This window comes from Astatotilapia calliptera, chromosome 1, assembly GCF_900246225.1.
Source record: "Astatotilapia calliptera chromosome 1, fAstCal1.2, whole genome shotgun sequence".
In the NCBI taxonomy this organism is placed as follows: Eukaryota; Metazoa; Chordata; class Actinopteri; order Cichliformes; family Cichlidae; genus Astatotilapia; species Astatotilapia calliptera.
The window spans coordinates 31,391,612-31,417,549 of NC_039302.1; the positions used below are offsets into that span (position 1 = coordinate 31,391,612).

The window sequence follows — 25,938 nt, forward strand, 5'->3', positions numbered from 1 at the left end:
TTGAATTCAACATTTTTATTTTGCAAATCTTCTCCTTTTCCCCCCTTTTACACCAATGAACCTCAAAATGAGACTTCTCCACAATCAAAAATCCAAGGCATATTTTAAAACGTGAACTGATGAGTCATGATCACATTTTAGTCTCCGCTACAATGAAAACAATGAACGGTGAGAATACACAAGAGGCTGTAGTCACTGTGACCTTTGTAATCCTGAGTGGTCACTTTGATATTGTGAATATTTATTTTTCTGCAATTCACTCACTCTAAACAAATTCCCTGATTCCTTCTTATTGTTTTTGGCAAAATACCTATTGCCATGTTCTAACAAAACATGACAAATCAGCAAATGCACAAAAAGAAATGTGTATGCACAAAAAGAAATGTGTATGGACACCGAAGATGAAGTACAAAAAACAAGGAACAGTTATTTACAAATGTAACAAGTTAACTGAGTACATAAAGTGTAAAACTGCAAAGCCTTCATATTTATACCCTTACATTTCAACTATATTTGTTTGATGCAAAAAAACGTTCATAAAACCAGTCTTATGAGCTTTTGAAAAACTGTTATTGCTCCATTTCAAAAGTGCACAGCTTCAGTTTTGAAAATAAAATACAGACTTTTTTGTTCAGGTACAGTTAATATTTTGCTGAAATGTTAGCTTTAACAGAAATTTTTCATGATGACCAAGAGCAAGTCAGTTAGAGAGGTAATTTAACTGCAAGTGCCAAAAAGGAAAAAGTTATGCAAATAGTAATAACAACAACAACAACAACGCCACAATAAATAGCAGTAATACTTGGAAAATCAAAGTGGTAGAAAACTACTATGAACTAAAGACACCAACTAGTGTAGAAAGAGTGCTACCACAATATCAACGAAAATATAAACTTCTGTTTTTCCACCTTTTTAAGAAGTTATTCCTGAGATGTGTTCAAAAAAAATAAAAATAAAAATATAGATTCTGTATAATATCACATTTTCAATCGAACATGCTACACAATTTATATGACAAAGAGCACCCTTTTCAGTAAAAAAAAACAAAAAACAATACAACATATGGAAATACAATGGGCACAGACCTAAACTGTGGAAGATGAATGGCAGTTTTGACTGGCAGTCAGCTTTAGGTTGAGCGCCACTCCAGGTCCGGGAGTCATGATCTGACTCCACATGTAATTTAAAGAAGGAAATAGGAACTGTGTATTTGCTACTTTGACTGGTCACAAGGTCAGAGGTCAAAGATACTCACAGTGGTCAGCATTTTGTAAACATATTCACATCACCACAGAGCCCTTATCAGAACGCACAAAGAACAGGAAACCTCTCCCCTTCCAAAACAAGGTGTCACACACAGCATAACACACAGTTTATTCTTTCCAATGATGCTTCCAAAAGTATCAATAAGTGTCATACACATTGCAACACAGTTTTGCTTGGGGCATGTTGTTGCTTGTCTGCACACTCAAATGACCCATTCACTCCAAGCACCAATAAGTATAGACTCTGTTATACTGAGTGCAGAGGGATGACGAATTTGCATCCAAAAGGTGAGTGGTAGTTGATTCCAACTTCTTGGTAAACCATCTTAGGGAGGCCAATATCACAGAGGTAGACTCTGCTGTCTTTGTCTGCTAAAGGCAGTGGAAGTCCTAAAGAGAGGGTCCACTTTGCGTCCACACTCTGAGGCTGCTCACTGACTGGGGGATCAATACTTAGGACTGGAGCACGGTTCTTGTTGGCCCAGTCAGCAACAGATTGGTACCAGGACTGCTCTTTCAGCAGTGGATTCTCATGGCAGTCCAAGCAGTTGATGACGAGATCGACTGGGCTCATGGGCAAGTCTGGGACACAGCCAAAGAGGGAGAATGTTTTTTAGTTGTATTGCAAAATCATAACACAGAAAAAAAAAATATTAGTGCATGTGATCCCATTACAAACAGTACATTGAGACACTACAGGTATTGAAAGTGCCAACACATGTGGCACTTTCAATTCCTGTAGCAAGGAGTGAAATTATCACCCCTTTCAAAAAGATGTTGGTGCATCTCACCATTTAGCTTTTAATCCAGAGGGGTATACTACAGAGCTCAACCTATATATTAAGTATTCATTGATGTATTATGTTGGTACTTATAAACACCCGATAAAAGAAAATGTAAAAAGTTAAGAGACAGGAGACACACCCTTTTACCGCATTATGAGTCAAATAGTTCATCCACCAGAGGACATTCTGCAGCTTGCCTGTTGGCAACATGTTTGGATTGCTATAAACACAACAACCAGCTGATCCGAGCAGAGTTGGGCAGAGCATAAATGAGTAATCCACGATTTGTTATGACAACAAAACAAGAATATTTTTAAACTGCAGTGTCACATTATCTTAGTAAGGACTCATAAATAACCTATACATAACAACTGTTAAGGAAATGTGTTTATGCTTTATGTGTGTGGAAGAAAAAACAAAAAGACAAAACACACACACAAAAAAGGGGGGTGGGGATAAAAAGTCTCTCCCTCCCTCCCTGCAAGACTTCCAGCTGTCTTCAAGATAACACTGATCAAAATAACAGTAAATAATTATAAACCAAGAGTGGATTATCTTGTATTAATTTAGACTAACTAAAACTTTGCAGAGATAAAACCAGTGTTTTGATTTATAAGTTTACGTCCAAGATATCAGTATGAGCTCCAAGCACAAGAGTCAGGAGTGTCTTAAATGGTGCACCTCCACTAGAGGGCAACATTTGCCTATGATAGTCAGTTACAACTGGGCAAGGTTAACACACAGTGCCCCACTTTTCTAGCAACATTGTTGAGACCTGTGTAGGCTACAGTGTGAATACAAAATACTTTAATACTAATACTGGTGGAGTTTTACCTTTGACGCTGGAGACCTGCTTTCCGCTTGTCTTGCTGAAGAGGTTGACCTCACTGGTGACCGACTCTTGCATCTTGACAAAATTAGGCAGGAACAAGATCACCTCCACTTCATGGTTGGCTAAGTGCCTACCACAGCTGATGCCTTGGGCTCCCTGAACATGGGGACCACACAGAAGGACTACGGTGGGTCTCTGGTGGACATTTTTTGGTGTGAGCCTATGAATATTTGAAAAAAGAAAGATTTCTCCATAAAAATCACAGGCAATGACAAGCCCATGAATTACTTTGCGATCAAACTGGCAATGCAAGTCTAAACCCCATCTCAAGGATTTTGTGGGAAGTCAAACACTCATTAAATTTCTGTAGAAAAGAAAAACTGAACCCCACCAAAGGTTTGTTAATTTTGATTATGGGAATTATGACAATGGTACTTGACTAAAGCATGTGAGCTATACTAAGTATTTTATTTATAATTACATTTTTAAAATATCCCAACCTTGATAAATCTTATATAAAGTCTTCTATATTTACAAGGTTTAATATTAAACTGAACAGAAGAATTGAGTGCCTGCTGGTTCTCACTGAAATAGTTGTGATTTTGCACTACAACACAAAATTAAACCTGATCTGAGTGCACTGTACTTCCAATTTAAATCTGACTCATGCAAGTATTGCAGTGCAAAGTAGATGAAAGGACTGAGGCAATAAACCAGTTTTGTTATGAGCTACTGTGTTGTGTTTCTTTGATGTTAAATAAGCCTCTGCCACACTTAAAAGTACATGTAAATAATACCGAACAGGGTTTGCTTTGGTCTTTTAGGATGTTATTGACACTATATTTAATCTTAATGTAGAATGTAGTGTCTTCCTAAAACAATAAGCCTTGTTTTTCAGACAAGGATGTTTAACACACTGTTGTACATTCTTTTTCTTATAATACAAACCACTAACAGTAGCTAGCCATGAGACTGGGAAGTCTAAGGTGCTACTGAAGCTAGGACTGGTACTCCTTACCTGTTCGGTCCACCTAACAATGTGAGAGCCATCTGACTGGAACAAACACCGACTGCTTCTAGCCTGCGCTCAAGAGAAAGACCCCAGCGCTCTGCAGCTGCTAGGAGTTGTTTATGAAGCTCATAGGGCACGGTGGGAACCACCAGACCTGTGTCTGCAAAAAGAAAACATGTGAGATAGAGACTGTGTTAATGTGTTTTCATTTCAGCACCAGTTTTAGTTACATTCTAGAAGCAAAACATTTAATAAAACTGAAGCCATTTAGCCATTAATCTCCATCAAAATGGCTTTAGAAACAAAAGTAGAAGCAAAGTCAAATCTAATAATAGGACTTTGGTGATAAGGACACAGATAAACACATTCCCAGGTTTTCCGGCGGACAGTAGTCGGGTTGCATTGAATCAGAAAGTAATTCAAATAACTGGATCGCAAAAAAAATAAAAATAAAATAAATAAATAACAGTAGGGCTGTTTGATATAACGATATATATCTGATGACGATATAAAGAAATCTATCGTTTCATTTTACGCTATCGTTTGTTTCGTGGTGTCGCAAAATAAACTGTTTACGGCAATATTTTTTCATCGTTTTGATGGTCACTGTAGTGGCTATATTCATTTCTTAAAGTTCTCTCTTTCTCTTATATTTAATATAACCACACTATGGACGGACAAGCGCCTGTTGTTATTAGGGGTGCAACGATACACAAAATTCACGGTTCGGTTTGATACTTTGGTGTCACGGTTCGATATTTTTTCGATACAAAAAAAAATGTTCATGCCTTTTTAATTTGTCATTTATTAAAATTATAAATATATATTTTAACACAAAAGTACAGTTTTTAAATTTAACCCTAACCCTTGTGCGTGTTGTTTTTTAGCTCGTCATATTGCAGCCACAGAAATTCTTTTGTCCATGAAACCATAAAGCTGCACTTTCTTTTTGCCTTATAGTCTGATTTGTCATAACTTCTCCGTTTTGTGGTAAGCTTTTCTTTGGCTGTCACTTCTTCACCCTGACCTGTCTTATTTGGCTCAGCAGAACTAAAATATATATCTGTCTGTGAAGGTTCTCAATCATCCAGGTCATCGTAGTGAAATATATATCCTGCCGCACTCACATAAGCTCAGCGATTCTCTGCGCGATCAACCTCTCACATGTTTAAGCTGTGGGAGATTTCACTTGTCATGTTTGCATAGTAAGCTAACAATTAATAAGACGATGTCAGAGGAATTGGTGCACAAATTATCATCACTCACAGATCAGTGCTGTCGCTCTCTATACACAGTTCGCGCGATTGCAAAGTGAAAGCAAAAAAACAAGCGCAAATTCAAACACGATTTCAATATGTCACATATTGACAGTGGCTCACCCAATGACATAATTACCCAGCTACATTTCTGAAAGAATGCAAAAGCATTGACATATATTTTTCCTTCCTACAATAGCCCGACAGGCAGGGGAGAGATAGCCCCGGGACATCGGGCTAGCGATATTGCGAGCCCTTTATCTGATTGAGGAATCACTCATCTTTGGAAAAGAGAGTTTATTACAGAGAAATGTCTCTTTCCAAAATAAAAGCTATACTATCCGTTTCTTCTGGGCTATATTCTCAGCAGCATATTAAACATATCAGGTCTCCATAAGGAGAATCCTGTGCTAACAGCTGTCTAAATGACTCGGCTAAAGTTTGTAGCATGCATGCTTGTTTTTGTCTTTGCACTAGGATGATGTCGGTGTAAATGTGCAGTCATATTCGTTGTGTTCCCACTAGTGCTTTCAGGTTAATCTCGTTGAAATAACCTTAACGCCACAACACGGCAAATCTCCGTTAACGAGCTACCCTATACAGAGGGGCTAGACGGCCAACACGTTAACGAGCTAACTGCGCTAACACACTAGCTCCCACCCATGTAATTGAGCATTGCATGGCACATCCAACATACTGTTTTACTTTAGTCCATGACTCGCTTACCTTCAGGGTCATACGTCACATGAAAACCAAAATAATTCCAAACGCCAGATCTGAATGAGGGTGGGGAGGGCCACTTCTGTCTCGCTAGCTTGCCCTGCGCTCTTCCTTCTGACCATCCTGTCTGTGTTGAGTGCTCAGTGAATCTGCGTTCGACTACTCCGCCTAGGCTGCACTCTCGAGCCTAGGCGGAGTAGTCAAATGCAGATTCACTGAGCGCTCAACACAGACAGCATCGTCAGAAGGAAAGTTGATAAAATAAATTACAAATTTTGTATTGTTCTTTTTTTTTCTCCCCTTTGGTTTTCTTTCTTTCTCTCCCCCTCTTTCTTTCATTCTTTCCCCCTGTCCTATCCCACAGTCATGTCTGTCCCGTTTGCAACTGAAAATAAAATAAATTCATAATTATAATAAAGGTCAATCAAATGGACCAATATGATGATCCACTTAAAATAAATCCTCTTGGCATCTTTCTTGGCCTCAAGACAACAATTCTGATGGCTATAGATCCAAACGGGACACAAAAAAAAAAAATTGAAAAAAAAAAATTGAAAAAAAAAATTGAAAAAAATTGTATTGTTCATACATATGCGTACCGAACCGAAAGCACTGTATCGAACGGTTCAATATCGATACGAATATCGTTGCACCCCTAGTTGTTATGCGTTGTCGTTAGCAACAACGACGGTAAAACCATCGCGTGTCCGCTTGTTTATTTTCCACATAAACCTTTCACAATAAAGCTCAAGATCCTGTTGAGACTTTTCAAAATAAACTGAATCACGTGAAAGAGTATGCAGAGTGTTTACGGATGAGAAGCCAAAAAGAGCCGCCAGGTGCTAAAAAATAAGCCTTCGACTCAAACGTTAGAACAGGCTTTTCCCCGCAGCACCCTGTGTAATAAATACTCACAAAGAAAACGGCGGCCGTTAAAACTTATGTCTAAAAATGTATAATTTCGTATATCGTTAAAACACTCGACTCCAGGTACACGACGCCCAGCTGGAAACACGTCACGCAAGTCGAGCTGCCCGAGATTCACAGAATTTACAGAAAATGTTACATTTTTGTGATTTATATCGTTATCGGGACGATACATGTCTTATATCGGGGATATGAGCTTTTGGTCATATCGCACAGCCCTAAATAACAGTAATAATAATTTTTGCTTGACATCATGCAAACTCAAGCATTTCATGAACATTTGCGACAACAAATAAACCTGCAATAGAAACGTATCTGGGAGCATGTGTGCGAATAAAAAGTGCGGCAATATGAAGCTCATGCAGCCCTCAGCTTCTAAACAAAAAGACTGATAGCACAACAGCAGCAGTGAAGATGATGCTGCCATAGTTTAATGTGGAGTCAGTCCACACACACAGACACAGAGAAGAGCATTGGGGGAGCAGTTACCGAGGTGGTGAACTTAGGTGGAAACTAGGGATGGACCGATCTGATATTACGTATCGGTCCGATACTGACCTAAATTACTGGATCGGATATCTGAGAGAAATAAAAAAATGTAATCCGATCCATTAAATATCAAAAAAGCACCTCACAAAACTTGCAACATGGCATAACTCCGCTCATAAACGAAGCACGTCGGAGCAGTATGCGTCACGTGATAGAGCGGCTGTGGCGTGTGAGACTTCTCTGCGGTCTGGTAAAGCATTTGGAGCCTTGCTACAAAACCGGCATTTCATTTCATTTCAAAGTTATCCCAGAGAGAAGTAAAGCAAGCAAGTGTGTAAGTTCATCTCTGAATGTTAGTAAAGCATTCCCACGTTAAGCTTAACAACCGATATATGGAGCTTAATAGTTCTACTAAGTACTCTTTAAAATACCAGAATAGGGAGGATGGAGGATTTAAGTTTATTAGATTGATCAGTATTGCTGAACTATGAAATATTTTGGGTGCAGTGTATTTTTTGCATGAAGGTATAACAGAATAGCTTTAGTGTTTTTTTGTTGGGTTTTTTTTGTTTTTTTAAACTTGAGTATGAACTTATACAAAATGCAGCAAGATATTAAAAAAAAATGTTTTATTGATTTAAAAAAAATACACTATATCGGATTCATCAGAGTCAGTATCGGCAGATATTCAAATTTATGATATCGTATCGGACATAAAAAAAAGTGGTATCGTGCCATCTCTAGTGGAAACAAATCATTTTTCTAGCATGTTTTGTTTCCACTTGTTACTGTAATCACCAATAAAAATTTTACTAGGAAAAAGTGTGGTTCATCAAATGACGTGCTTAACAAGCTCTGACATGATCAAAAGTGAACTTGTAGCTGTCCACGGTCGTTTGCTTTACACAGCAAAAGCTGCAGACGTTAAAATATGACAATGAACTGTTATGAACTTCGTCTGACACCATGTTTAAAATAGGCAGATTGCTGAAGGCTGATGATAGCCATCCCACGTTCTATCGTTGTGATACCTGCAACAAGGAGAGGTGAGTCTAAAGGCGAGCATGGGGTATAGTAAAACATGTTTATTTTGAAGGTTTAGGTAAAATCATTTTTCAGATTTAGTCAATTTTAAAAATAATATATAAATAAAACTGTATTATACATTTAAAAATATACACAAGGAAGCTTTCTTGCAGGGCAGCACAAGAAAGACATACATGCTTTTAACTGACATTACTTTACGTGAGATTTTTTTTATTTTTGGATTTCATTTTAATATGCCATGCATTTTTGAGAAATCTATGCAGTTAAACTATTAAAACATGAATTTTTAAAATAGAAATTAATGAGACTTTTATTTTGAAAGTCCTGTGTTTTTTGTTTTTAATATTTATTATTGCTCATTAGTAAGACTCTTAATTAATAAGAGACTAATGACTCTTCTTGTCATTGTTTGTTCTAGTATAAAGTGATCACAGTTTTTTGTCCTTGTCACATGATCTGTAAATAGTATCTCTATGTTTTTACTAGCTTGTGTTTAACACCAACCTGCCAGAGGGTCTGGAGATGGAAATTAGCCCAAGGCTATAATCTGGCATATTTACATTTGTTAAACTGTTCATTAATATGTATTGCCCCTCTTTCTAAATAAAATAAATAAATACATAAAGACAAAAGAATGTCTTACCTAATTGCTTGATTAATCGGTTAATAATCAATAACATACTGGATTAGGGCTAGGGCTGCAGCTAACTGTGAGTAAACTATTGGGGAAAAGTTGTTCTTCCTCTATCTGACCTGATCTTGCTCCCATCACAAGATTCTCCATTTCCCTTCTTGTTTGTCACTGCTGTCTGAGCAAACAAAGGAAAGATTGGCAGCCTTTAGAAAAGATGGCAAACATGAGGCAGTCAGAGTGATAACGCCTATTCCCCACAGGCCCTGAACTCACACGCACCATCACATGGTTTCTGACCAATTCCCAGCTCTTAGCTGCGGGACAGGACTGCACTGCACTGGACCCCCCACACTGGCTGCTTCTCAGTCAAAACATGCAGCGGGTTCGCGTGACAAAAAAGGGGGGCAAACATCACACAAATATGAACACCTGCACCTGTATCCCAACATCTTGTGGTGAGAAACTGGGGAGGGCTAAAGTAAGATGGATGATGGTGGTGATTGGGCCAAAAAGTGAGTCCATTCATCTTCTTAAAAACACACCGTTACCCATGACCAGATGAACCATCAGACAAAGTATTTAACCCAAAAACATTATGCATGCACTATACACTTTTAGGTAAGATTTGCCACCTTTTGACTTCAGGAACCTTTAAGAACTGTGTGAAGCACTCTCCAAATCGTTTTGGAGGCTTCAGCTACTGGACTGTTCTGTCTAACCTAATGACTCTTACTTTGGACTTCTTAAAAAATTCTGTTTTTAATTAGCTAACTATAGGAGCCAAAAACAATCATTTTAAGAGCACCGTTAAGAAAAAAGTAAATCATTGTTACAAACTCTTAATACACATTTAATTAATTACTACAAAAGTAGCTTTTGGTTCACAAGTCAACTTTTCATAAGAAGTCCTATTTCAAGAAAAATTCTTAAATTCCTTTGTTTTTTTTTTTAAATTGCATCCTTCATACTATGTAACCAAACACAATTGTTCTTGTGTATTTCCTTGAATTACTGTAATGTATATCTGCAGTTTGTTTTTCTTTTTTTAAAAATCACTGTACAAACTAAATTGTGTGGAAAGCTTCATAGAGGGTGTGCTAATCCCTAGCTATCCATTGCCTGTGGCACATTATAAGGGTAATAAGAGTCAAGCTGGGGGAACTCAGCTCAGGGTCCCTTTGATAAATAAAGCTACTGGGAGGCAGTTAAGTCCTTAATGGCCTCTTACACATCTCCAGCCTGGCAGCTGAGAAGTTGGTGGCCTCACTGGTGTGCACAGAACTTACACTGACACAAAGAGATGCAAGCACGTGCACACACACACACAAACACAGACCCCACATCACACTCATATACACCCACGACTTTGCACCCAGACATGCAACACTCAATGACACACACATTCTACACACACACACACACACACCCTCATACACAAGATAATTGCATATAAACACAGAGTCTCATGCCGTGCCTGACCGAAATTCTTGCTTATCTTTAGGTCGGCCCTGTTCCCCTCCCACTATTCTTTATTGATACCACACAAAGACTGCTAATATGTTTCAGTGGGCAACAAAAATCTAGAGCATGCCAATCCTCCTGTGAGCGATAAGCACAGGAAAGTCAACTGGTTCTTGTCATGCAAGTGCTGCCTTAAGTGCCAAGCTCAGAGGAAGTGGGTGTTGCATTAGTATGCACTAATTGCTTTTAAACCAACCCATCAGGTGCGCTTCGTAACTCTGCTGCTTAAGTTTCTGCAACCAAAACGCCCCACCTTTCTCTCGCTCTCACATATGCATACAATTCACACACACTCTCAGTGCAGTATTAAAAACAGACTAGCTAAACTGGGTAGCTGTGAGTATACAGCAGCGCTAAAATAAACTGAGCTGGAAGTTATCCTTCAAGCGTGACAAGGAAACTGGCAAGACTGAAAGCAATACGCGCTGGTTGGATACGAGCCATGTGTGACTAAGGCTTGCACTGGGGTAGGGAGGGAAAGCAGCCCATTTCATTCACTTCTGTTCCACTTTAAGAGTTGCAGAGGTAACAAGAAGAAAATAAAACTAACATTAAAATTTGAAATATTACCTTTTAGTAATTTAGTGGTTCAAACAGCTTAATATTGGAGCGCCACAGAGGTTTTTGAGTCTCAGTCTTCCTTATTGTTTTTACCTTTTCTAGGCACTATTAGTGCACATAATAACAAGGTTAATATATGTGCAAGTAACTCCTATGAGCTCAAGCTCATGCTATACATTGCTCTAAACAACCAGGTCAGAGTTGTTAAAAATGGGTTGTAACGATTCAAAATATGCTTCCATCTATGCCAACAAAGTGATGCAGCACGAATAGTTAAAGTAAAAGAAGCTCATATTTAAATCATTGCAAAATGTTTTCTAATTTGGCTTGCCTGACCTGAAGTTTCACTACAGTAGGGAAGAGAACAGCACAACTACAGAGGCTGCAACCTTCACAACAATGACTTATAGAAACAGAATCTTAAATCCCCATGTCTGCTTGTTATGTCAACCTAACCAACAGCTGGGCACTTTGTTTTACTTTCTGTGTTCTTGCACTGTGGTTTTATCTGTTTACTGGCAAAGTTTCCAGGTCAAGAGCACTGCGGTTTTTTCCTGCTTCAGAGGTGCTGTTTATGTAAGGCTGTACGGCGGCATACTAATTACAGTGTGCAGAGGACGGGGATTATGATGACAGCCCTGGGAAGCAAATCTGTCTGCACGGTAAGAAAGGAGGCTCTGCTTGGAAGCTATCTGCAGAATGGTTGGCAGCTGCTTATACTGAGCTCTCCTGAGTCACCACATAAAACTGTCGATCTGGGATAAAAACACCAATGTCACACACACCCGTCACCCTTGTACTAATATCTAGTCTTGCTCATCTTCAGAAATTTACATAGAACCATGCATCCTGATGAAACAATTTAAATTTGAATCATTTGGTGTCAACATTATGTGACAATGCAGGGTTCAACACCTGACATTATCCAACGGTCAGCAAAATATGCAAATTACATTTGACCACAGAGACAACTAAGAAGCATACTTTGACCAAGAAAAATGTTTTAAAAAAAGCACCTCATTTTAGGGTCTGCCTGTGGCAGGACTAATTTATTCTACAGTTAATTCCGTATCAGACCACATCAGTAAAGTTTAAAAACAGGCCACTCTTTGTGCTACAGCCATTACTGCTCACCTGACAACAATCACATCTTTGACTTCAGGGCCTGTTAGCCATTACCTATCTTGTGTCTGTGTTAACCAATTACATAATATTCCTAGATTGAGCCAGTTTGAGAAAGGAGAGGGCCATCATTTCTATAGGCTTATGCCACAAGAGGTTGCAGAAGTTGCATCAAATGGCAAACAGTTTAAAAAAAAAAAAAAAAAAAAAAAAAAGGGGAAATGGCCTGTATCTGTGTTGAATAAAAGAGACACTATTAAAAGCTCATTTAATATCAATTGTAATAGAGACTATGTCACCATTTGACAAAAGCCATAACCCTTTCGCCAACTGTGCTTGTCAAAACAGTGCTGTTATATAACCAGAGTGTACACCTAGCCAAGGTTGAAACAGTGGGAGAAAAAACTACTCTGTCCAAAACAAACGAAACTAAAGACACACTTAAAAATGTCCTGTATATTTAATGTTCACCATCTTACATAAACTTAAATAAGAATACTTCCCACGATGCACAAAGTATTAATGAAGGTGAGTCAAACTGTGTGGTAGCAAGATTAATTTTGTTCTTTTATCAAATATAGAAAACCAGTCAGAAAAGGCCTTGCATTTACATACTTCATTCTTATCCACTATTTATTTCTGTGAGGTGTGATCACAGAAAGAGATAAAATAAACAATAAAACAATAAAATTTGCCTGTTACTCATTCAACATGACATCCGAGTGAAGCTGATATTTTTCAGATGTTACCTCAAAGTCCTTTTATGACCAATTAGAGAACAAAATCACAACTCTTTAAAAGTGACCTGAATTTTGCGTGGAATATTGCTAGTTATTATAGCTGGGTATCCAGCTAAAAAGAAACAGATTTCTACAGTTTTCAGGTGTAGTCCACAGTTACATAATTGTGTAAAGAAAGGATCTTTTTTGTTTTTTTCTTTTTTAAATATTTACAGCGTAGTCTAGCATGGATCACTCAGAGTTTGACTACTGTTTGAATGTCCTGAAGGGTCTGGCCAAATGATCTGAACTATGATGTCTTGCAGGGCAGAGTACAACTGACTCACCGTTGGCTCCACTTGCAGCTTTGGCTTCTCTGCAACTTTGTCTACTTTTAATTAAAATGAAGTTAAATATTTTGAAACACTGGACCACAAATGGTCATACACAAATGTGTCCTTGCCACAAAAAATTTGTGTGTGCATCTTCTTCTTACCCGTACAGTATTCCTTGCCCCCATGCTGGGGCACAGTTATCTGTCTGTATGTGACCGGTTTCACCTCCAGAATATTCTCATCATGGCGATAGGACTGGGTCTTCTGCTCAGCCTGTGTATTGTGATGTTGTAACTTGTTGCTGTTGCTACTGGCCCCATCAATCTGGGAAAAAACAGCAGCCTTGTCGAACAGAGCCAGGTTTCCCTCAAAATCAAAGTCAGTGTCCAGATTCTCATCAGTCGTATCACCAAAGCATTCATCATTCTTTGATCTCTGCCCTCCAGCCCCTCCATTCCTCACATTGCTTCTCCTGGGTGTGGACTGTGTCGTCCCTCTGCTGTTTGATGAACCTGGAGACAATGGAAAACACAAACTGAGGATTGCTCACATAAAACAGGATTTGGTGTTGGACAATGCTGGCAAAGATTTAATCAGAACATTATCAGGGGTAGGTGCACAAATGGGACCTCATGATCCCTGAGGAAAAGAGTATATGTGCCATTGCAAACGATTCAAAACTTGTTATGGATTTAAATACCCAAGCATGCAAACATTTGAAAAAAAGAAAGATTACACTCAATCATCAGAGGTGGTCTGTATGAAGTTAATAGTATATCATGTTAGCATTTTGAGCAGATCCTTTACTCTTACTCAAGGAGGAAAAACAATAGAGTTACGCCACTACATTTAAATAAATTAAATAAAGTAGCAATGCTTGTCTTTTTCCATACATTTATATACTAGCCATTAAGATGTTCATAGTTTGCTGATGCTAGGCCTGCTGGCATAGTAATATTCCACTACAGCCACACGCCCTCATTACTCTGTTCATAGCTGAATAATGGTTAAGGCGAAAACAGGAGGATCAGATGATACAAAGCAAAGTGTGCCGACTGCTTACGTTCTGTCTTATTGTAAAGAGCCAAAAAATATAATACAGTCTGTTACCGAGTTTGTAAAAAGAAAACTTATTCTAGACTTTTAGTTGGAGTAGAGCAGGGGTTCACATTGATGTGAACCTGGGGCACTTGCAAAGTGCTCTGAGATTACTTATGTTTTCAACTGGTAACAATAAAAAACTGAACTGAAATGAAAATGTTGACCGTCTCTACTATATTTGGCAGTAATGTGGTCCTGGCATGTGTCACATGTTAGATCCAGTTGTGAATTTTCAAGACAAGCTGACAAAAGGAGTGTGTTCATTTAGGTTCATTTTTGTAAGCTAAGCCTGAGCATGTGTCAAATGATGCCAGTCTTTTACACACATAAAATGACACAGCAATGTGTTTTGTTTTGGTTTTTTATTAAAAAAAAAAAAAAAAAAAAAAAAAGAAGAAAAAAAAAAGTTGGTCACCATTTCTTAGCTTTGTTGAAACCCCCCCCCCCCACCAAAAAAACCCCAAATAGATATATGCATAAAAATAGATTTAAAAGTATTCTTAATTTATAAAAAAAACAAACAAACAAAAAAAACAAAACAAAACACCTAGTGTACCTCAAATTGAACAAAATATTACAATAAAAATCTGGGAATTATAGTGTAATTAATCTCTACTATGGTGTCATTTAGAATCTAAAGAACAAATTAATCATATAGAACTTCCCGTCTGAATCCCCAGGATTAAACCCCATCAGCTGCAGGTTCGGAGCGGGGAGCCAAAGGCTCTGCTCTAAGCTGGCACACGCCTTTTTTTCCTTGAAACACAGATTATTTTAAATATATATATTTAATCTGTCAGACCCCACTTATATCCTAATCATCTCTAAATGAAGCTAGGAGCTGTCATACTATATTGAAAGCCATTGTGTTATAAACCGTGTAATCCATACACAAGTTCCTGCACTCAGCAGTTTCAAATTCGGACTGGGAGGTTGCAGCCCTTTTATCTTGGATAGCTGTTACTGCAGACTCTTATCGTCTCACGGATAGTTACGATAGCTCAATGAGAACAAAACACTGCTAACACTTAAAAGGTCCAATGGCTGAATGAGCGGTGCTTGATAAAGTTTATGTACATGTAAGCACCAAAAAAGAAAAACAAAACAAAACAAAACAAAAAACAAAACAAAATGAACCAAGGGGAAAAAAAAAAAAAAAAAAAGCAAACTGGAAAAACCTGGCCTTCAACCCCAACTATCTAGAGCTCTCTCACGCTAACAAGGAGACACACTCACACGCTACTGTCAGTGTGACAGCTAAGGTACTCTGGCTTCTCTCACGCTATATGCTGGAAAGCATATTGTCATCGTACACTTTGCTTGACACAAATTTGCCAGCAAAACTAATTTGACACCGCTGTAGCTCTATTCAGCAGTGAATTGGTGCCCAAACATGCAATTACTTTTTACATCACAATTTTTTTTTTTTTTTAAAGAAACTCATATATATATATATATATATATATATATATATATATATATATATATATATATATATATATATATATATATATATATATATATATAAAAAAGCTAGCGTCTTATTAGAGCAAGCCAACAATGTCATTATTTACAAGGAAGTGTTTTGTCATGCTATGAATCAAAAATCTGAATGAACTTGGCAAAGCTCCAAGTTAAACAGGCTAATGAATAACAAGTAGACAGACAGTGAACCTTACTGATTTGAGTTTAGACAAACTTCCCACAACAGATACAACTACAGAGGCCTGGAATGTTCTTAACTGAAATGTGAGTTTAGGTAAGAACACAGTGTTCAAACTGTGAAAGCGTTTCATAAAACAATACATTTTATTATTTTTAGAGATCTTTGTGGTTTTCATTAAATTGGTCCTTGCACTACTCAATATCTGGTTTCATCAGTTATCATCAGTGATTAGAAGAAAAACAAACAAAAAAACCCCCCAAACAATCCCTACGACGTAAATGTGACTAAAATAAATAAATAAAACAAAAAAATAAAAAACAAAACAACCACATTAAACAGACACCAGTAAATACATTTGAAAATGCAAAGCTTAGAAGTGCCATGAAAACTTGTTGGTGAGGAGCAAAATCAAAATCAATCAAAAATGGAAGAGCTGCTGATGACTGTGGTGAAGCACATGCACACTGATAATCAAAAGGCAAAGTCAAATAAAATGACCTACTTACATACTTACAATAGACTCTCGAAGTCTATTATAACGGCAGCATTTTCCGATTAAAGGAAGTGTGTGAGGTTACTTAAAGAACAAGGATGTTCGTGATGGCATGGAAAACACAATAGGAAGGCAACAATGGTGGTACGCAGGGCAGTACAAGTGTTTGATTAGATTTGCAACTAAAAATAAATGGTTGCAGATTTTAATATGGGCATTTGAGTCTCACACAGTGGGCAGCAAAGAGGCAGTAAAAACATTTCGTATTTGGCTTTTGGATTTATTTATTTATTATTTATTTTTTAACTATGATTTCACTCCATATAAGCAGCTCCTCCAAAAGACAAGTTGAATGAGATCTGTTTGGGGTTAATGAAATCAACTGTTCTTCTATACCCCTATGTATCCTCCTCTATATTCCCTTTGTGCTCTCCAAGAGAGATCATTAACAGATATTAAAAATAAAAAATAAAAAAAAATTCCTAGAATCTGTGATCTTATGTGTGCAACAGCCCACCCTGCCTTCCCGTCTTTGTGACTGGGGGCTTTTTGGGAGCATGGCATTGCGTGTGAAAGGACCAGCCCAGCCCAAGCCACTCAGCACGTTGGCCCTGTGCAATTTGGGCATTAGCTCCCTGGCCTCCAGCCTGAAAGCAAGAGATTAAAATAAAAACTCAAAGGTAAACATTGCTTCCACAATTGATATCGCTTTGGCTTTCCAAGCACACTGGGACAACATGGCTTCCTGTCGGGGAGGGGGTGTCGGTTTCCTGTGCTGGCCAGAAGCAAGTCAGGGAAATGAGATTGGGGGGGGGAGAAAGAGTGAGAGAGAGAGCAGGGCACTAAGCACAAAAGCCTGGCTTTGCATAACCTTCTCTTTAGGAGCAGACACCAAGAGGGAGGGGTAATGTTTATTGATTTTAGTCACACACGTATTGTAAAGAGGAACTTTGGTACAAGTGTTTAGCACGCTATGGGAATCATAGTGGGGAGTTTTAGCGAGGCACTGTTTGGTCCCAGGCTCAGGTTTCTGAAGAGAAGGCAGCAACACGCACACAGGAACTGACAATGGATTAGCAATTTATGACTTATGACTTGAATCTATGACTTATTCATTTAATGAAACATGGAAAAGACCAGTTTTCTATTGTTCACGTTTCTATTTCGATGTTCAGGACGTAGTGTTTAATCACACTGGAGAACACTGGCAATTTTTTTTGACCCCTGACTCTTCCATTGTTTGGTGATCCTGAGTGTAAAACTGAACAGACTTTAAATGACTCCAGCAGAGGCCACAGAGCTGTCCAAGCAGATTTCCTCCTTATTTGCTGCTGACTAGAGGAAATACTGTTTTAACTTTTATCTAATCAGGAAGGTTGAGTAACACATTCTGATTTTTACAGCAATGTGCACAACTTGGGACAGGAAAATCTAAATATGTGCTTCAGTGTCAACATGCATCAGAGTTTGCATGTAAAAAAAGGTTACGACTGACAATAATAATACCCCAAGATCTTGGATTTATATTTAAAATGTCGATATGAGTTTAAAAACAAAAAACAAAAAAAACAAAAAAACCCTCTAAAATACAAAACAGAACTTTATCATTAAAGTTACAATAACAGCAACAAATTAATCAGTTAGTTCTGAAACTAACATCTGCGAAAGAGATGCATTGATCACAAACTGACCATCATACCAAATGAGATACCTGTATATTCCTCTATAGCAAAATCTACTGTGCAAGATAAACAAACAATTTAACAATATGCAACATAAAGATGGTAGAATCCATCTTTAATAGGGTTAGTCTACTTTATCACCAGCTTCTTTTGACAAGAGATGCCCTTGGTAGCCTGAAATCATAATAAAACCTTATTTAATCCTGTCAAGGACAAGGCTAGTGCATTCACTATTCTGATAGTGGGGATCTCATTGGAGCGTCACTTACCGTATTTTTCGGACCATAGGGCGCACTGGATTATAAGGCGCATTAAGCGAAACAAAACAGTCAGATAAGTCAAACTAGAGATGGCACGATACGACTTTTTTTATGTCCGATAACGATATCTTAAATTTGGATATTGGCTGATACCGATATGAATCCGATATAGTGTGTTTTTTAATCAATAAAACTGTTTTTTTAATATCTTGCTGCATTTTGTATAAGTTCATACTCAAGTTTAAAAAACAACAACAAAAAAACAAACAAACACTAAAGCTATTCTGTTATACCTGTATGCAAAACATACACTGCACCCAAAATATTTCATAGTTCAGCAATACTGATCAATCTAACAAACTTAAACCCACTCCATCCTCCCTATTCTGGTATTTTAAGCAACCACCTCATGCTCGTGATGCTTAATTGACATTTTACATCAGATTAAAACTTTGGGTGTAAAATTCAGATAATTATTTATTAAAAGCTAGACATTTTAAATGAGAATAAGAAAGAAAAGTATGTCTTTGTGCCCCCTTTTTCTGTTAATGCCCTATCGCCCCCCTGGCTAAACTTTGCTAGATCCGCCCCTGCACAGTTACCACCTGTCAGCTAAGTAGAAAAAGATCCTGGTGTAGAAAGTAATATTAAATAAATTCTAACAACAGATTATCAAGCTTAAACGTGCTGCTGTTGTTCAGCCGCTGGTTTCCTCTTTCTGGCGCAAAGTGGGCGATAAACAAGAGAGACTGACTCGCGACAGAAAAGCTGATCAGCTGATTATTGATCAGTTTCATATTGAAGTAGCAGCAGGAGAGGGAGGGTGAGAGAAGAGGCAGTCGCTCCATATATTGGTTGTTAAGGTAAACGCAGGGATGCTTTACTAACATTCAGAGATGAACTTACACACTTGCTTTACTTCTCTCTGGGATAACTTTCTCGGAGATGAAATGCCGGTTTGGTAGCGAGGCTACAAATACTCAACCAGACCACTGACAGGTCTTGCACGCCACAGCCGCTCTATCACCTGATGCATACTGCTCCGACGTGCTACGGTTATGAGCAAGTTACGCCATGTCTCAAGTTTTGTGAGGTGCTTTTTTGATATTTAATGGATCGGATTACATTTTTTATTTCTCTCCGATATCCGATCCATTAATTTAGGTCAGTATCAGACCGATACGTAATATCGGGAACCCTCATGTTAACTTTTATCGAGTGGAAAAAAGTTAGCGTTCATCCTCCAGCTTCACTGTTTATGTTATGCTTACATAGCTGTGTCGCTAGCGATCGTAGCACATCATTATATACCAGCTGGTCCAACTTCAGTCACCATACAAAAGGTAACTGCTGTTTAGTTTTCTGTCTTCGTTTATGTTGGAAGTGATAGCAGAGCTGCACATTTTAATTTTTTCAGCAATCTTTCAGTCAGAACATGTTATATCATGTTTAGGTAGAAACTAGCAAAGCTAACTTCCTTTTAACTTCTAACTGTTAAATTTAACAAATTCTGTTTTAATGGATGCCGTGAGGTATAGGGACTTGTAAGATGTTGCTTTAGTTATGGTGACTGAAATGATAGTATTTTATTAGTTTGTTACTTAAGACTAATAAGCAGGTATCAGCATCTGTATATTGCACCTGTAGAGTTGATAGGGCTTGCCAGTGTTAGCTGGAAACTAATATGGTTCCTTCTTGCTCAAAAACAAAAAATATCAAGAATAGCCATTAAATTAAGTGGATGGGTGAGTAATATCACAGTGGTTATGTTAATCTTTTGCATGCAGTCTAAGGGCACATATCAACCCACAGCATAGGGCTGGGCGATATAACGAGTTTTTTTAAAAATATCGATATATTTTTATACGAGATATAAGATGTGACAATATCCTTTATATCGATATATACGTTATAATTATAGTTGTGGAGCCACAAGTTTGCCTCTCTTTCGTCCACTTTTGTCTCTACGCAACGTTACTCCGCCTCGCCTCTCCTTCACTGAACACAACTCCCCCTCCTCCCCCATAGCTTCACCTGCAGGCAGCGACAAGATGAACAGGGCAAATCTCCGTTAACGAGTTACTGCGCATCGCTCCGTGCGTGGGGCAGGACGGCGTCAACGTGCTAACGAGCTAACCACGCTAACGAGCTAACCACGCTAACGAGCTAACCACGCTAACGCCATGCAGCCCACAGGGGCTGCACAGCCTAAAATCCTTTCATTTTCTCAAAAGTTGACAGCGCGCCTTATGTATGAATTCTGGTTGTGCTTGATGACCGCGAACCGATTTTATTTGGAACACAGCGCTCAGCAATCTGTCAAAAAATGTTTTAGTACAACTTTGGTAAGCTACGGAGCAGCACCGCTTGATGGATTGTCGGAGCATTACGGCTACCGAGGAGCCTCGCGGATTGAGACGCACTGTGGTTCAACGTAATATTACCGCATTGTGTGTGTATAAGGACCATAAATGGCACCTGAAGCGAATTTCAAACTCCAGGCTGTCGGTCACGCAGTAGAAGTTGGGAACAGAGCAGCTGTGAAATCTTTGTTATTATGCTCAGCGTCTGTTAGTTTACATTTTGACTGCACAATTGTGAGCTTTTTGTTATGGACAAAAACAACAGTTTTCTTTTATTTATGGAGCATTATTATTTAATAAGTGCTCATAATTTATTTTTGAGTAGTTTTTTTCATGTACATCTGTGCTGTATGTTAATAAAAGTGCCTGTGTGACATCTGGGACACAGCTTTGACTAAGAACTCTCTTTTTGTTCTTACTTTATGGTTTTAAAAAAATATCGAGATATATATCTTATATCGCCATCCAGCTAAAAAATATCGAGATATATCAGCACAACAGTCACTCCCTACCTGTCCAACTCTCGAGCTTACCCGAAACAAAGCTCAAGTTCACGCATCACCATTTTGACAATGTGAAATCCAGGAGATTGTCTTTGATGTGTATAGAGTGTGCATTCCAAGCGTGACAGTTTGGCTGGGAGTGGTGTAACGCTGCACTACTTCAAACAAACCAACTAATTTCAAGTCTTTTTTCAAATCAGTCAAGGCACCTTGCAATTGCATCTCATAATAGCTGTATGCTTTTTAAAAAAATTCAATTATCATCCATTCACTTCCACTTATCCTTTTACAGGGTCGCGATCCCAGCTGTCTTAGGGTGAGAGGTCACCAGTCTGTCGCAGAACTAACATATAGACACAGACAACCATTCGTACTCACATTCACATCTATTTGCAATTTTAGAGTATCCAATTAACCTATCCCCACCAACTGCATGTCTTTGGACTGTGGGAGGAAGCTGGAGTATCCAGAGAGAACCTACGCAAACACCGGGAGAACATGCAAATTCCACACAGAAAGACCCCAGCCTGATGGTGGAATTGAACTCAGGACCTTCAACAGTGCTAATCACCATGCTGACATTCACTTCCACTTATCCTTATATTACTCAGTTCAAAATACTGACGCATCCTCCTTTACATTGAGCTGATCATACACTGGGTGATTTTTTTCAGTCGCGTTTGAGCTCCTACTCAAACTGTACGACTGAATTGCAGGGGTTAGAAGTTCGTAGCTCACGATATATGTTCTCACACTATATGGGCCGATCCCCAAAAGGGTCGCACGAGTGAAAAATCGTCTTAAAATGTGCGCAAAAATAGATAAATAAATAAAAAAATAAAAATTTAAAAAAAAAAAATCGCACAGTGTATGCCCAGCTTTACATTACATCCAGCAATTTTATGCTAGTTTCTTGTTTCTATCAGATAAACATTTCCAAATCACTGGAAATCTGTGATTGATTGTTTGGTGAAAGCAAAGTGTGTATATCAAACTAGTGTTAGGTCAGGGTGGCATACAAAACTAGTCGTGATAACCAAAATCTTTGAGCTCCCTTCCAGTATCAAAGACAAATTGATACTGGAATACTTTTTAGTTTCAAAAATTGATTTTTTGAAACTAAAAAGATAAATAAATAAAAGAGATAAATAGCAGTACAAGTAAAAACACAATACAAGTTAAAAACAGTAAGAATTTAAAAACTAAAAGCCATTGTATCAGGCTATTAATCATTTTATAGTTTAGATTTTATGTAACCAAAAATGATTTGCACTTCCTTTTTGTTATTTGGTGAAGAACATTTCGATTGTACAAACACAAACTCTGATGTTAAGTGACACTGCACTTTTGCCCATCTTCAGTGAGGCAACTTTCAGGCAATTAAAAGTGTGATTGGGAAATATGTGAAATTGCTGATTGTCAACAATTTCACATATTGCCCAATCCTATATTGTCAGTGAACAATATCAATTTCATTTTCTACTTAACAGAAGAGAACTCTATGGCCATTGCTGTGGTAAATTCCTGTTACGTATTTCATCACTCTCAACATTATTGCTGCACTCTGCAACAATAGCCCTCTGTGATTTGACAACTAGGAAACAAAGCTTCACAGTAAGCAATAAGCCGAAGTCTTAAAAACACAGGGATTTCCCCATTTTATAAAGATGTCAAACTGTCTCATTGTTCTGGAACAACTGTAAAATAATATGCCACCATTCTCGTATGATAATGCCTAACCACATGCTTTCCAAGCTGTGTTCAGTTGCTGTAGTTTGATTAGCACATCCTTTGTTGAGTCTAAAGGTCACTCGGTTATCTGTCATATCAGTGGTCAAGATGTTATATGAACGGATGCTTACAAGTACAGCATTTGTCTCATGTCATAGCAAAAAGGTTTCTGACATGTTTAAAAACATAAATTTGGCCTTTTCATTGGTACAAAACAGATTTTTTTCTTCCCTACAAGTCCAAAAAAAACAATACTTAAAAATGAAAAAAATGAATTTAGTAATTTTCACCATACATTTGAATTTTGTTATTACTTTCCAAACATTAGACTTTGCATCAAATAATAGGAATATAATTAGATAAGTAGAACATAGAAAAAATTATTAAAGTGCTGCATTTTTGCCAAAGTCTAAGTTTGTGTGCACCTGCTTGAGTCTTACCCAAGAAGGGTATGGAAGGAAAAACAAAACAAAACACTAGCTTATTTTTGTTAACATGAACAGAGGTGAATTACACAAGTGACTATAAAGGTACTGACCTTTAGTGTTAAAGTGCTTTATTCCTATATTAACTACCAATTAAATAAACAGCTAGATGATGAAATGTCAATTCTTTCAGGTCATGACCTACCTTTACGGGGGTTGCTGCTCAAACCAGAGCTGTTGCTTATTGCAAGAGAGTGATTTGTTTTGTTAGTCTGGCCATGGCGTCCTGTTGATATGTAGCTGGGTTCTGTTGCAGTGTCTTTCCCAGCGCTGGTCTTGTTGACTTTGTTCTGGATATCCAGAAACTTCAAGTCCTTGATATCCATAGCACTAAAAGGGACAAAAAAACAAAAACAAAAACAAAACTAACATTACTTGGAATCCAAATGGTACTACGTTAATAATGAAATATCCATTCGTTACATTGCTGGGAAATAATTTTCAATCCAAAACCAGAAAAAGTGATATTAACGGAGTTCTTGACTGGTTCTAAAATTTTAAATTAATATATTTTGCCTAATTTTAAAGCTATTCATTCAACAAGCACTTACAGTCAATTCGTTTGTCATTCATAGAAAAATATGGAGTTTGGGATGACTATGTTTAAAATTTTCAATGAATACATGGTGATGCCAAACTTAATAAAAACTAAGTAATACTGGTACAGTTATGGAAAAAAATAAGTATATACCATTATTGACGTCATGACATTTGGATAAACAAAGACTTGATTTTCTCTCATACTGGGCCTATTATTACATCTTTTTGACTTTAGAAGCCACTATAAAACTCATTATCACAATACTGCTTGTTGAAACTGATGCTGTCAAACAATTTATGTCCACTGTTACGGTGGAAAAAAAGAACGCATTTCTGATTCGTCTAACCAGAAGTCAAAACAGGCCTTCACCTCTGGGTTTACTGGCAAGCAGTAGCTTGTGCTGATGTTTTCTGTGGTGAGCATGGATTCCTTGAATTTGAAAAATTTTCAGTCAACTCAAACTTCAGTTCACTGCAAAGAGTTCAATAATCATTCTTTACTTTTAATTGCTAAAACATGATCAAAGTTCAACATAACATGGGGATCTGTTGAATTATTAAGCAAGGTAGTACACTTGTTTAGTTTTGTATTAATTTCCAGATGCTTTTTATTTCAGCAAAATAAAAATGTGACATGTCAGTAGCACGCACTGAGGATTTTATACAAACACACACTTTTTTCAAAGTTGTACTCATGCACTAAAGGGGAAGCTGAAGGGTCTTTAAAAACACACACACACACACACACACACACACACACACACACACACACCAAGGAGAATTACAAAACCTGGTCAAAGTTCTGAGCTCCCTGGTGTATTCTATGCATTACCTGAATGTGACCTCAGGAACAGGACACTTGACTCCATTGTGATAAGGATGTTTCAGGGAGATTGTTTGGCTGACTCGATCAACAGATGAAACCTCACCCTGATAAACTCCCAACGTTGCTCCACAGTCTATGGACACAACACTACCCACCCAGTCTGTGGCCATTCTCTTTACAATGATCCTGTTTTAAAAACAACAACGGAAAAAGGGCTTTAGTGAGATAAGTGTTAGATAAATGTTTAACAGGCTAATTCAGTGTAACGAGTACATACGGTTTGCAGACTAATTTATTAAAAGTTGGCTAACTTGGGCCATTGTAGGCATGACCAGCAATTAGCCATCTGGCGTACAACTTGTTTTTTTTGACCAGAGACCTTATAAGAAAAAGACTTTACACTAAGAGTCCTGAACGCTGAGTATAAACTTTGCGTTAGTAAAAGCGGCCGTGGAAGCTAAAAATCACAAGATAAAACTAGATTTTAATTAGCTTAACTAACCAGCACCTGTGTGGTTGTGGTGGGCGTATTACAAATCAGACGTTTCACAAGTAGGTGTAAATATTAGCAACCTACCGTTTTAGCAGGAAAGCCTTCGTTTGTCATGTTGTAATACTTAGTTATTTATTTAAAAATGACCAAAGCTGTTGCTGACATTCTTGTGAGGACAATATTTAAACAAAATTACGCAAATCTCAACATTTCGCCGTATACCAAGGAAGCTATGATAGCTAGCTCGGTAGCTAACATTAGCTTGTCTTCTGTCCCCTCTTTTTTCTTTCTTTGTTTTAATAAAAGCAGATTGCAGCAATTTTGAATTTGGTTTCTGTCGCCGTTGAGCTAAGAGCCTAAATCTACTGAATCTACAGTGGGTAGATTTACCTTAGCGAAAAGCTGTGGTGAAATGTCAAAGCAAGACAGAGCCCAGGCTGTTGTTTTTTTTTGTGAGCGCTGTGTTCCGGGATACTACGTCACTTCCTTTATGTCCCACGTTGCTTTGTTTGTGTCTGTCTCCACTCATGTGACGATCAATACTCACACATAATCTCACTATGTACACGA

The 25,938-nt window shown here is 37.9% G+C and overlaps 1 protein-coding gene across 3 annotated transcripts; it reads right to left on the reverse strand.

The window, feature by feature from the left end:
* LOC113026014 (enhancer of mRNA-decapping protein 3) lies at positions 1-25,872 on the reverse strand. 3 transcript variants are annotated; one of them, XM_026174394.1, is made up of 8 exons: positions 25,759-25,872; positions 24,882-25,061; positions 23,655-23,839; positions 13,688-13,737; positions 13,387-13,549; positions 3,901-4,054; positions 2,885-3,102; positions 1-1,847 (listed from the first exon to the last, which is right to left on the reverse strand). In XM_026174394.1, the coding sequence occupies exons 2-8, from the start codon at positions 25,043-25,045 to the stop codon at positions 1,513-1,515; spliced, it is 1,269 nt and encodes a 422-aa protein (XP_026030179.1). In that variant the 5' UTR covers positions 25,046-25,061; positions 25,759-25,872; the 3' UTR covers positions 1-1,512. The 3 variants fall into 3 exon arrangements, with proteins under 3 accessions (XP_026030179.1, XP_026030162.1, XP_026030170.1); XM_026174377.1 differs by having other exon boundaries at positions 13,387-13,737; positions 25,759-25,870; XM_026174385.1 differs by lacking the exon at positions 25,759-25,872 and adding an exon at positions 25,453-25,752 and having other exon boundaries at positions 13,387-13,737.
* Positions 25,873-25,938: the final 66 nt, after the last annotated feature.

Bases quoted from the DNA above. Each gene is read 5' to 3' on its own strand.
- LOC113026014 (XM_026174377.1), bottom strand. From the start codon at position 25,045: ATGGCCACAGACTGGGTGGGTAGTGTTGTGTCCATAGACTGTGGAGCA. The intron at 4,055-13,386 runs GTAAGAAGAAGA...TTCTTTTTGCAG, and splicing joins GGGCAAGGAATACTGTACGG to ACACAGGTCTGGTGGTTCCC. The intron at 3,103-3,900 runs GTAAGGAGTACC...AAATATTCATAG, and splicing joins TTGTTAGGTGGACCGAACAG to GCTCACACCAAAAAATGTCC.